The sequence below is a fragment of the Hippocampus comes genome, unplaced genomic scaffold (genome assembly GCF_001891065.2).
Source record: "Hippocampus comes isolate QL1 unplaced genomic scaffold, H_comes_QL1_v1.1 scaffold119, whole genome shotgun sequence".
Classification (NCBI taxonomy): Eukaryota; Metazoa; Chordata; class Actinopteri; order Syngnathiformes; family Syngnathidae; genus Hippocampus; species Hippocampus comes.
The window spans coordinates 574,096-586,626 of record NW_017805494.1 but is presented as its reverse complement, the minus strand read 5'-3'; the positions used below and the strand labels follow the sequence as shown (position 1 = coordinate 586,626).

Here is a 12,531-nt window from a genome sequence, read left to right as displayed (position 1 = left end):
CGTCAGCTAGTGCTCCTTGCGGCGGCGATGTTGCCGGCGTCAACTATTTCGAGTCGCTAAATTCAGTTTAAATTCGTCTCTCCTTTTATTATTTATAATTTTATCTGTGGTTTTATTGTTCTTGTTTTGATTGTAAAGTGTCCTTGAGTGTTTTGAAAGGCGCTTATAAATGTAATGTATTATTATTTATTATTATTAACTGCCTGTTCCACAAAGACAAGCATGTATGATGAATTGATACACATTTGCTTTTTTTCTGGGAGGCTTTTGTTTTGTGTTCGTTTAATCTTTTTTGATGGTCTACAAAGTTACTTTGTTTTGCAATTTCTTCCTGTCATTTCAGTACAAGGAGGCGTTTATGAAGGCACACCCAGAATATAAATGGTGTCCTACCACCAGCAAACCAGTTAAGAGACCATCCTGTCAGACAGTTTGTAGGTCACGCAAAAAAGTGTGGTCCTTCGCTTCAAATATATCTAAGGACTCTGCCAAAAAAAGGCCCAAAACTGATGTCCCACAATTGAACTTTGCCATGGCCGGTACGTATAAACAACACGAAAAGGATTTGTTTGTGTGTGTGTGTGTGTGTGTGTGTGTGTGTGTGTGTGTGCGTGTGTGTAAGCATTTCTATGACTGTCATTATCAGATCCAACTGAAATGGGTGGCCTCAGTATGCTGCTGTTAGCTGGAGAACATGCCCTCACAAACCGAGAGGTAAGTTATTGTTTTAAGTCACCTGGGAGTCATAAAGGTTTCCTAAAAATATGTACAGTTGTTGTCTAGCCCTGTATCTTAGCCGGTCTTAAGACTGTTGATGCTGAATTCTTTAAGTGAGAATGGCTTTGTCAGTTTGGTGGTGCAGGAGTGTTTTAGTCGGTGCTGTGGGAGTGGAGTGTTTTTGTCGGTCTACCTTTAGTCTTTTCTCTTTTTGGTGGATTCTCTATTGAGCAGCAGCTGTTGTGGAGCATTATAGGCTGTGATTGTAAAATGTTGCTGGATTGGAGCTGAAGGATCGTTCCAGATTCTTTGGATCAGACTCCATTACTTTTTTTGCTGTTTGTTTTCATGTCATTTCTGATGGGGTTGTTCGGTTAGGGAGGTCATGAGCTCCTCACCTGCTTTAATGGTGCTCTCAGCAAAGGTCTTCTGATATTACTTTTCTACCCACCCAAAAACCCAACTGTGCTTAGTTGGTGCTTAACAAATTCTTACGAAGAACGTGTTCGGTTTTCCACCGGCAAAGAGCCAAGGAGTAGCTACGTCATTACGTCACTGATTTGGTAGCACTGCCTAACTGCCTTTGATGATTTGATGCAGGTTCAGTCTTTTTTTTTTTTTTTTTTAATGTTTCCAGTGTTTGTGAAGGGATCAAGTAAAAATAATTCTGTGCTAATTGATAATGTAGGTGTCCATACACCTTCTCCTGGGTTATCCAGCCTGGGTTGATTAGGTCCTGACTCCACAGTTCCTTCCTCCTTAGCCACAGTCACCTTGAGGCATTTTCTGCTTCTTCAGTGCTGTGCCTGATAGCTTGCCTTTTATGGGGACATGTAATGCCCAAGAGATTGTAGGCTTTGCAGAGGGTGTGACCAGCAAATCCTCTACAGTCAACTTCAAAAGGCAGGCACCAAGTCTTGACCCCTGCCTGTGGCAATTCACCAGCTCAGTCTACTTGGCTCGCTTCCGCTCAGTCGCCTCTTCCACCTGAGACCATGAGACAGTGAGCTCCAGTATGACCAATTGTGTAGTTCCTTCTGAAAGGAAGGCCATGCCTGGTATCAGAGATGTTAATGTAATCGTGATGTATTTTATTAGCATTTTAATAATTTAACGGGGTGTAGCTGAAAACATACACATTTAAGCTATAGAGGTTTATTCACAACTAGAAAGTGAATATTAATGGCATCATAATACTAAATATAAACAACAGTAGCATCCGCAAGACAACTGTCATTCGGAAAGAGGGAGCTAAAACATGTTTTCTTATATTAGCAGTCATCGGGATCTGTGGCGCCTGACAGAAAATCGTGCAGACGATCTGCTCTCTTTCAGCTTGCCGAGGTAAGTATTCTCTTTTCCCATACCTGTGATTAAAGTCATTCTGAAGTCATGTTTTCAAGTCTTTTTCTTGTACTGTATGCAATTTTAGTCTATTTTTCTATTTTTTTTCTGTTGTTTGTTTCTTTGCTTTGCTTTGCTTTCTACCTCTCTAACTCTGTATCTGCTTTCAATGTACTTGAAATTATAGTATGTGAAGCATATGAAGTTTGTGTATAAAATGTTTCATAAATTAGTTTTTTTTTAAAATTTATTTATTTATTTTTTTTAACTGACTTGGTACTGGTAAATGTCTGAACAATGTGAAAAAGTTGTTCTTTTTAAGGCCCCTATATAATACCACCTCCCCCCTCGATTTGGGATCGTGATAAAAAGAGGGCTGCTGACGTGAATTGACACATACAGTATGGTGGATAATTATTCATAGTTCCATGAAAGTAAGAAATTACTGACAAATGGACGTTTTTGTTTCTGTTTAGATGTGTTTATCAACTGAAGCTGAGAAAATGGACACAGTCGTATCTCCACAAGGAACCACCTCGTCTTCATCCTCTTTCCAAAAAACTACAGCAAATAGTCTTCAGGTGAAGGAGGAGACCCTGGATAATTTTAGTTGCCCCCTAACCTCTCAGACATTTTTACCTTCTCCCACTTCAGTCACTTGCACTGACACAATTTCCTTTGAAGTTGACAGTCAAAATCAATGTGTCAAAAAGAAAAACGGACAGAAAGAGTGGTTCATGTTAAATAACATTGATGAAAGCCTGCATTCATCAAAGCAATTTCAACAAAAGCTTAAACCTGTCGAATCAAATGGCGATGTTAGCTTTGGAATTGAGACAGTGGCTGAAAATGTCTGGAGGGATTCAGAGAAGCCCAATGTGAAAATCCAAGATGTTTCAAGTGACTATGAGTCTTGTCCACCCAAAAACAAGACAAAGCCCAAAAATAAGACTTCTGTTAAAGACAAAGAACTAGTTGACCATAGTGGCAAATATGTGCTGCCCAGTGTCTCTAAGGTGGAAATAAAAGAAGAGATGAGCCCTATGACAGAAATAGAGGAAACAGGTAGAGAAAGCAAGGAAATTAAGGACAACATGGAGGGATGCCAAAAAGTCCCCGACAGGTCTTCACTTATGATGCTGAAAGAAGATGACAATAGGATGGAAAGCCCAAGTGAAGTAGAGTCCAATACAGAGGTCCGTGGTGCAAGGAAATCCGAGAGAAGCTGTAAAGGCGCCTTGTACAAGACCCTTGTTTCTGAAGGAATGCTGACCTCGTTGAGAGCCAATATTGACCGGGGTACTTCTTGTTTGACCAATACATATCCAAAATGTTCACAATTAGTCTTATGAACAATGTTGATAATATTCTGGTTTTATGTCTAGGTAAACGAAGCGGCTTTCGTGCTTCTGATTATGAAGCAAACTGGGGCGAGGATAGCTGGATGCTTTCTCAAATGGCATCTAATAGCAAGAGGCTAAAAAAGTCTAAGTCCAAAGATGATTCTTCACAAGGGTGAGTCACAGCTCTCAGATAATTCATGTTAACAGAACTTAAACTAAAAGCAGCAAAGACTATTTCGAAAGCCACACACTTGAGTTGCTGTCCTGCAGGGCTCTAGAACTCGAGTCTGGACTCAACACATATTTTTTTTTTGTCTCAGACTTGTCTTGGACTGGATTCCCAAACTATTTTTATCGACTCGACTCAGTCCAACAGATTTTATTCCTGAAAATCAATATCCTCTTTCAAAAGAAACTTGAAATTGTTGTTCATGTCATCAAAATAGCCATCTGATTTGGTTACCCTGACCGCAAGCGCCAAAGTTTATTGTTCATTTAGACCAGGGGTGCCCAAACCTTTTGGACCAAAGATCTACTTTTCGATCAACCAGCCACCCGCGATCAACCCATTACCGCGCATACGCACACACTTACACACGCATGCCATGATGAGCAACAGCCATAATGGTCCCTAAGATGAACAAAACAGAAAAATAAAGTAGATACAAGAGTTTGAGTTTTTGAAAAATATTACATGCCTACCTTAGTGGGAGACCTGACGCGGAGGCATGTGACACACTTGTGCAGCCTGTTAACTATCGTGGCTCACACGCCGTTTTAAAATGCTTTTCTCAGCACTACAGAATGTGTTCTTTGCAGTCAGTGCCATCGGTGAAATGTACACGAAACAAACTTTGACTGATCGCAATAATAATAATGAAAGCTATATCGTAACAGCTCTGATCGCAACCCGCAATTGCAGACTGCTAAGCGCTAACAACTTCCGGTGACGCAAGTCACCCGCCAGCGTAAGTTCAAGGTGATCTGCTTTATTATATTTTATTTTATTTATAAAATACTTTTTGTCAAAGTGAGACTGATGATTAGGGTGCAGTGTGCAGCACAAAAAATATATTACTAACATGTACAGAGACACACAAATGTTTAATAGTTATTGGGTTGTTTTTTTTACTGTAAACTTTCCCTCACAATCGACTTGGGACCAGTCCGCGAGCTACCGGTCAATCGCGATTGACATAATAGTCACCCCTGATTTAGACAGACACTTCAAAAATGTCAACCTTAAAAACAAAAACAACAGTTATCTTCATAAGCTGAACCAAACGATCATCATGCAGTGTTTATTGTGTATTCACAGAATCTCGGTGAGAATCGGACAACAAATCCTGTCTCAGCAATGCATTCATGTTAATTCATTAGCTTTCAGTTTGGTGCTGTTTTGTAGCTGCCTCTCACTGCACAGTGCCGTTAGCTGTTTCCCAGCGCCCAGTTTATCCCAATGTCGACTACCCCCTTAACATGGACTCGATAAAGATGGACTTGACTATAGCCCCGCTGTCCTATGAAATATTGCTCCGCGAAATTGTACAGAAATTGCAGTTCATGTTGTTTTGACTATTTCTACTTAAATTCTTGATACAAGCAGGTAGACATTGAAGTTATAAACAATTTTAATATTACATAGGTCGCTCAATCACATTCATTTTAGTGCACTCGAAAAATGTGCTTCAAGTAGCATCTCTTAGGCTCTACATTCTGCTCCAAGAATCACCGTTGAGAAATAGCCAGTTGCTTGTTGCTCTGTTTCCCTTTAGTTATATGGTCACTTGGTCAGTTATGTTAACACAAATCTCACCTCAACAGAAAACTCGAAGAAGAATTTGAAAAGAAGTTTAACAGCCTGCCACAGTATAGTCCAACAACATTTGATAGGAAGGGGCCTTCTGTCATAAAGAGAAAGAAGACTGATTGTTCTTCTGCCCACGTGGAGATATCCAAAACAGGCAAAGGTGAGGACAAAACATCATGAATATGTAACCGTTTTTCCAGCGCATACTGTATAAGCGGGACTTCTAATTTGTTTTATTAGAACAGTAAATTCCTGTTGTAAATATTTGCATTTTCCTAACATTTTCTCTATTAGTGATCACTACTTTGTCAATAAATGCAGAAACTACGGTGGTGTAAATTCACATTTTGTTGTGTAAGTTCTAACACAGAAATATAGCGTTCGACCGAATCCTCCAATGTCACAGTCAGATAAATGTCATATTTTCTTTTCACAAATCTATAGTATTTGTGAGCAGTGCCGTTTTTGAAATGTGGTGAAAAGTGATGATTTTGGAGGAACAATAATTCTGCATGACGGCAACAATATGCATGTTACAGTGCAGTTGACCCCCGCTTCCCTGATTTCTGTTTTTTTTTTTGTTTTCTTTTGTTTTTGCTGATCTATCACACACAAAAGTTTCAAATCATCAAACCAATTTTAATATCACTCAAAAACTATCCAAGGAAATATAAAAGGCAGTTTTCAAAGGATTAAATTTAAGGCACAACAAAAAATCAAATTCTTTCTGACCCTCTGTGAAAAAGTTAGTGTCCTACCCTTGTTAAATCTCAAAGTCACTGTGACTAGCCACAAGTTTGGCAAAGGTGACTTCAATTTCACAAGCCACACCAAAACCTGATTACTTGTTGAATAAAAAAATATTTTAAATAGAATCTATCAGAGAACGTGAAGTAGGCTACAAGATCTCAAGAACTAAAGCATCATGCCATGATCCAAAGAAATTGAAGAAGAAATGAGAAAAAAGTAATTTGAAATCCATCAGTCTGGAAAATCTTACAGAGCCATTACCAAGGCTTTAGCACTCCAGCGAACCACTGTCAGAGCTATTATCCACAAATGGAGAAAATTGGGAACAGTGGCAAACCTTCCCAGAAGTGGACAACCAACTAAAATTACTTCAACATTGCGACGCCGACTCATTCAGGAGGTCACAAAAGAACCTCGAACAATCTCCAAATACCTGCAGGCCTCGCAGGCCTCAGTTAAGTTCAGTGTTGATAACTCTACCATAAGAAAGACACTGGCCAAAAATGGCATCCATTGGAGAGTTCCCAGGTGAAAACCCCTGCTGTCAGCAAAGAATACAAAGGCTCGTCTCATATTTGACAAAAAAACATCTTGATGATCATCAAGACTTTTGGAGAAACATTCTGTGGACTGACTAGTCAAAAATGTAACTTTTTGAACGTTGTGCGACCTGTTAAAACTGCCCAGAAATGGCATAGTATTTGATAAAAATAACATTATGCCAACAATGACGCAAGGTGGTGCCAGTGCGATGGTCGGGGGCTGCTTACCTGCTTCAGGACCAGGACAACTCGCTGTGAGTGATGCACCAATGAATTCTGCCGTGTACCAGAAAATCCTCAAGAAGAATGTCTGGCCATCAGTTTGTGCCTTCAAACTCAAGCCCGCTTGTATCATGTAGTTGGACAATGAGCCGAAACACAGCATCAAGTCCACCTCTGAATGGCTCAAAAAGAAAACAAAATTAAGGTTTTGGAGTGGCCAAGTCAAAGTCCGGATTAAAATCCAATTGAGATGCTGTGGTGTGAGAAAACTCTCCAATATGGTGGAGGTGAAGCAATTCTGCAAAGAAGAGTGGGACAAAATTCCTCCAGAGGAATGTGAAAGACTCATCACCGATTATCGCAAACGCTTGATTTCAGTTAGCCAAGGGTGGCACAACCCCTTATTAGGTTCAGGGGTCAATTCGTTTTTCACAGAGGATCAGAAAGTTTTGGATTTTCTTACGCCTCAATAAATTTAATTGTCATTTGAATAACGCATTTTGTATTTCCTTGGGTTGTTTCTGAATGATATTATAATTGGTTTGATGATTTCAAACCTTTGTGTGTGACAGATATACAAAGAAAACAAAAATCAGGAGATGGGCAATTACTTTTTCATTGCACTGTATCCCGATTAAAAAAATAAATATAAAATTCATTTTTAGGCCAACTGTGCCCTTATTATGAGCAAATGTCGTGTCACCCGCATGTTGTGGGTATCGACAGTGGAATTTGCAGTTCATTGAATGTCTCCCTGAAATACCTCAGCCAGGTTGAACTTTTGCAGCCACTCATCGTGAAAAACGACTATTTTTTTATCGCAACCTTTTCCTCAAAAAATGAGTCAGACTCATCATCAAGAATTGTCTCATTTGGCACACTAGGTTTGGCCATTCACTGTTTTCATCCCTCAAATTCTGTACATTGTGTCTCAGCCAAAGCAAACACACACACCACTAAAAAAGCCCCCAAACGACAGTAAAATGTTACATATTGAGTATTAAATTCAGTGAAATCGTATAATGACCTAAATTCCAACCTAATTTCAACAATGGTCCAATTAGTGTAATTTGGGGAAAGAAATATGTATCAATATACATATTTTTCATTTATGTCGGACAATTATGTTGGTATTGTAATTTTCCTTAAAATTACATGAAACTTGTTTTCTCTGATCATTTCTCCATTTAGTAATAAAACAAGTACAGTGGAACCAGAGGTTACGAGCGACTCATAGAAAAATTACGCTTAAGTACCCCGCTGCTCCGCTGTGTGCCACTCAGTGTGTACTGTATTTGCTATGTCCACTACTGTGCTGGGTGACATGCAGAGGTCAAATTGTGTGTAAGTGTGTACGTAACAAATAAAGATGATGATGATGATTCTTCTTCATCTTCTTCCTCTTGTAGGTGGAAGTTTCACCTCAGCGTCCTCGAATCACAAATCAAAGAGCAGTGCATGTTCTTTAGTGAATTGTGGCGTCTATTTAATTAAGACGATACCTAAGGTTGGCGGAGTCACTTCAAAATCGGTCTCTACGCATGTGTCAAGACATAAGTTCGGCACAAGTTCCGCCTCCACACATTCACCCAATTAGGATACTGTATCTTTTTTTTTTCTTCTCTATTACACAACAAAATTGAGCTGGAGATAGCATGAGTGAAGCCATCAAATAATGATCAAAAGAAATATGAAGCAAATTAGCCACCGGAGTAATTAGTTGTCGAAAACATAACGTGACATCCCATTTTCCGATTTTTTTTTTCTCTCAGTAGAAAAAGACAGGTTTCGGTTTGTTGGGCTGAAATCTACTAATGAATTTGAGAAGAAACTGACAAAAAGGAAAAAAACAACTGGATCAGAATTTCCATGTGTTATGGACGAAGACTCTTCTTCATTGAGAAAGCTGCAGTCCTCATCCTCTTTTTTCCCCCATGGTTTATGAACCGGGAATGTTTTCACTCAAGGTTCCAATGTATTTAAATTAGATGAAATATTAATGAACTCAAAGATAAAAGTACAATGAATATGTAGAAGTACCAGTCAAAATATCTGGTAGTACAACCAGTTTTCAAGCTACCATATTTTCCGAACTATAAGTTGCTCCTGAGTATAAGTCGCACCAGCCATAAAATGCGTACTAAATAAGAACAATACATATATAAGTCCCACTGGAGTATAAGTCGCATTTTGGGGGGAAATTTATTTAATAAAATCCAACACCAAGAACAGGCATGTCATCCTGAAAGGCAAATAAAAATGGAGAACAACATGCTGAATAAGTGTACGATATGCTAACGTTACATAACGCATAAAATATGAACTGAGAACGTGCCTGGTATGTTCACATAACATAATATGAGTTATTCAGATAACTAAAGCATAAAGAACATGCTAACAAGTTTACCAAACATTCATTGTCACTCCTAATCACTAAATCCAATGAAATCTTCATCCTCGCTGTCACTTTTAAAGAACTCTGCCAACTCCAGAGGTAGAAGATGCGACGCTTTCTCTTCTACGTCGCTTACGTCAATTTTTATCAGTTACCACCAACGAGGAAAGTATCAACACAGGCCTAGAGCACCCGCTCGCGGTTTAATGTGAAAATAACCTGTGAAATAATAAAATGTGCTAATCATTTCACGCCTAAGTCGCTCCAGAGAGTAAATCGCAACCCCGGCCAAACTATGAAAAAAAAAGTGATTTATAATCCGGAAAATACAGCATATACAATGTTGTGTATATTGTAATGTCGTGTAATGTTTTCATCCATGTTCCTCTAGCTGAGCTGTAAACCAGTATTTGTGGGTGAAGTAGTAGTGTTGCTCCAGTTTCATTAATCTTAAGTCATTTCGATGCCAGATGTGCAGGGTAAAAGTCACTCTGCACTTAAAACCTCAGGATCACATCTTAGAGCGCATGTACGATTGTGGTAATTCATTGCAGTCCTGGCTGAAATTTGAACTTTTGTTACCACCGTGCCCAGGTTTTAGATTGAGTGCGCTAACCTGACTAAGAGCCCGGGTTGCTAACACACTGGCTGACGCTACGCTTAAGGCTATTGAAGAGTGAGGTTTAACATACTTTTGCACAATGCATGCTGGCACCTGTTACAACGACCAATGCAACGATAAGAGTTGCCTCATTAGCACATCAGCTCTGCGACACTTTTCAAGGCATGACCAATCAAACAACGTTTAATCCTCGATCATAAATCGATTAGTCAAACCTAGAAAGTAAGGCACAAGGATGAACTAATTGAAAAGCTTCCATTGTTGTGTTATCGCTCATTTGTCCACGATAGCTGACTGGGTTGAACTTTGCCCCACTAGTTAGCAGCAAAACAGATTTGATATTCCTAAACTAAAAAATGTCAAGTAGATGAAAGATATATTTGCACTGTCTTAAAATTTAAGGGAAAGATGCGATTATTTCAGGGCATTCTTGAGCCTTATAGACATGAGTCAGTCTTTAGCGGCATGTTTTCCACCATCATGTCGTCTATGATTTGTGTGCTCCGTAACATAGCATGTACATTCATTTTTGTTTGTTTGTATTTTTTCTGTATTAGGACCATCTCCATCACAGAAAAAGACTTCATTCCACAAGATTGTTAGGAAGCACAAATACTTAAAGGAGAAACCAGGTGCAGTAGAAAATTGTGATCTCAAATCTTGATAGCGGGGATATCAACATCATCAAGAAACTGACCAAATTTTAGTCCAATAATCTGATTACTTTGTGTAGAAATAAAATTGTGTAACTTTCTAATGAGACCCTTTTCAACAGCAGTGGGACAGACGGATTCCACCATGTTGTTTTCTGTTTCAAAAGCCAAATCATGTGCCACCAGTGCCATAATTTGCTCAGATGTGCAAGGCACCACTAGTGTCGATATGCTAGTTGGTAGCCAGAAGAGGAAGGCTAGGAAGACTAAGATCACACACTTGGTTCGCACAGCTGACGGCAGTGCATCTCTGCTTGAGGGTAAGTATCATGATCAGTCCTCTTAGCCATAACGCATATACATTTCCTGTACGGTATTGACTGTCTGATCTAACATCGACAATTCAGCTTCATAAAAACGTTTAGCACTGATGATGTGTGCAATAACTTTTGTTTGCTGTGGACAAAAGTGATGGTATACTCCTTTGGCGGTTACCAAAACCAGCTTTCCTCTGCCATATCAGCCGAAGTATTAAGGGTGAGCAGACTCTTCATTAAAAGGGATTGCGATCAATTAGGAGTAATCACCAGTTTTGGTTGGTTTGTCAAAACCTTTCCCCAGGTTGTAGCTACATAGGTTCACGGGTGAGAGATGACGATCATATGCAGACCCAAGTTGATAAAACCAAAGTAAACAAAAGACCTTGTTTCGGATTTGTTGGTCGCCTACCACTGAATGAATGATTTATTTGTTTGTAGTGCGTTTTATACAGTGGCTTGAGAAAGTTTTCGTCCCCTTGAACTTTTTGCTACAATTCAGGCTTCAAAGTTATAAAATCAGAGTTTTTATGAAGATTCAAAACCAAGTGGGACACAATCATGAAGTGGAATGACATTCATACAATATTTTACTTACATTTTTTTTTTAAGAAATTTAAAAAAATATATAAGTAGGGCGTGCAGTATTATTTGGCCCCTTGACTCTTAAGTGCACCCAGCTCACTCCAGGCTCTTCTGCATATCTGATAAAGCACTTCTTTCTCAACCAGGTATCAGGCAACCAACCACCAGGGTTAATAGTTAAAGCTTCAGCGAAGATGTGACTCGACTTTTTCCTGTCTGGTTGCCACAGCGAGACACTCAGACACTCATATGATATGTTTGGTTCTCAATGAAAAACCCATCTATTTTATCTGGGGACTCACCTGGAGGTTACTGTTTTCCCTGACTGGGGTATGACCGACTGAACCACTGAGCATTTTGCTTGGCCAGCCGGTACCCGTCAATTGCCTCCGGAGTCTCACAGGCCAAAAAGGCCCAGTAGGACTCTTTGTTCGGCTTGACAGCATCCCTTACCACCAGTGTCCACCTGTGGGTTCGAGGATTGCCACCATGACATGCACCGACCACCTAACTGCCAAAGCTCAGATCAGCTGCCTTAATACAGGACAAAACATGTTTCACTTGGACTCAATGTCCCCTACGTCACCTGGGACGTCAACAAAGTTCTCCCGGAGGTGAAACTCTATGACTGGGTGTTCTGCTTGATGTTCTCAGCAAACTCTCACAATACATTTGCGTCTACCAGGTCGGACTGGCATCTTTCCCCACCGTCGGAGCCAGCACAACACCAGGTGGTGATTAGTTATAGCTCCGCCCCTCTTTTCACCCGAGTGTCGAAAACATGCGGCCACAAATCCAATGACACAACTACAAAGTTGATGATCATCAACCTGTGTCCTAGTGTCCTGGTGCCAAGTCTACATATGGACACCCATAAGTTGGAACACGGTGTATGTTATGGACAATCTGTGATGAGCACAGAAGTCGAGTAACAGAACACCACTCGGGTTCAGATCGGGGTGGCCGTTCCTCCCAGTCACACCCTTCTCTGGTCTCACCAGCATTGGGCACTTGGGCATTGAAACCCCCAGCAAAACAATGGCGTCCCCAGGGGGGTACTCTTCAGCGTACCTTCCAAGGACTCCAAAAAGTGTGGCACCTCCGAACTGCTGTTTGGTGCATAGGCACAAACCACAGTTAAGACCGAACCCCCTACCCGAAGGCGATGCGGGGCTACTCTCTCATCCACCTATGTTAACCTAAACGTACAGTCACGAAGCTTTGGGGCAAT

The 12,531-nt window shown here is 40.2% G+C and overlaps 2 protein-coding genes across 6 annotated transcripts in view; one reads left to right on the top strand and one right to left on the bottom strand.

Moving 5' to 3' along the window:
• Positions 1–3,917, bottom strand: part of LOC109519586 (uncharacterized) — a 59,104-nt gene extending 55,187 nt beyond the window's left edge. Inside the window, exon 1 of the mRNA XM_019876216.1 lies at positions 3,906–3,917. The gene's annotated coding sequence lies outside the window, so the exon portion shown is untranslated. The remainder of the gene's footprint in view (positions 1–3,905) is intronic.
• bbx (BBX high mobility group box domain containing) overlaps positions 1–12,531 on the top strand; it is a 39,513-nt gene that overhangs the window by 11,799 nt on the left and 15,183 nt on the right. For 2 of the 5 annotated variants that reach the window (XM_019876218.1, XM_019876217.1), the window contains 8 exons: positions 344–539; positions 647–714; positions 1,993–2,061; positions 2,538–3,360; positions 3,447–3,576; positions 5,229–5,374; positions 10,303–10,377; positions 10,521–10,718. In XM_019876218.1, coding sequence (XP_019731777.1) covers positions 344–539; positions 647–714; positions 1,993–2,061; positions 2,538–3,360; positions 3,447–3,576; positions 5,229–5,374; positions 10,303–10,377; positions 10,521–10,718 — 1,705 coding nt within the window. The remainder of the gene's footprint in view (positions 1–343; positions 540–646; positions 715–1,992; positions 2,062–2,537; positions 3,361–3,446; positions 3,577–5,228; positions 5,375–10,302; positions 10,378–10,520; positions 10,719–12,531) is intronic. The other 3 variants (XM_019876220.1, XM_019876219.1, XM_019876221.1) reach the window with 3 other exon arrangements.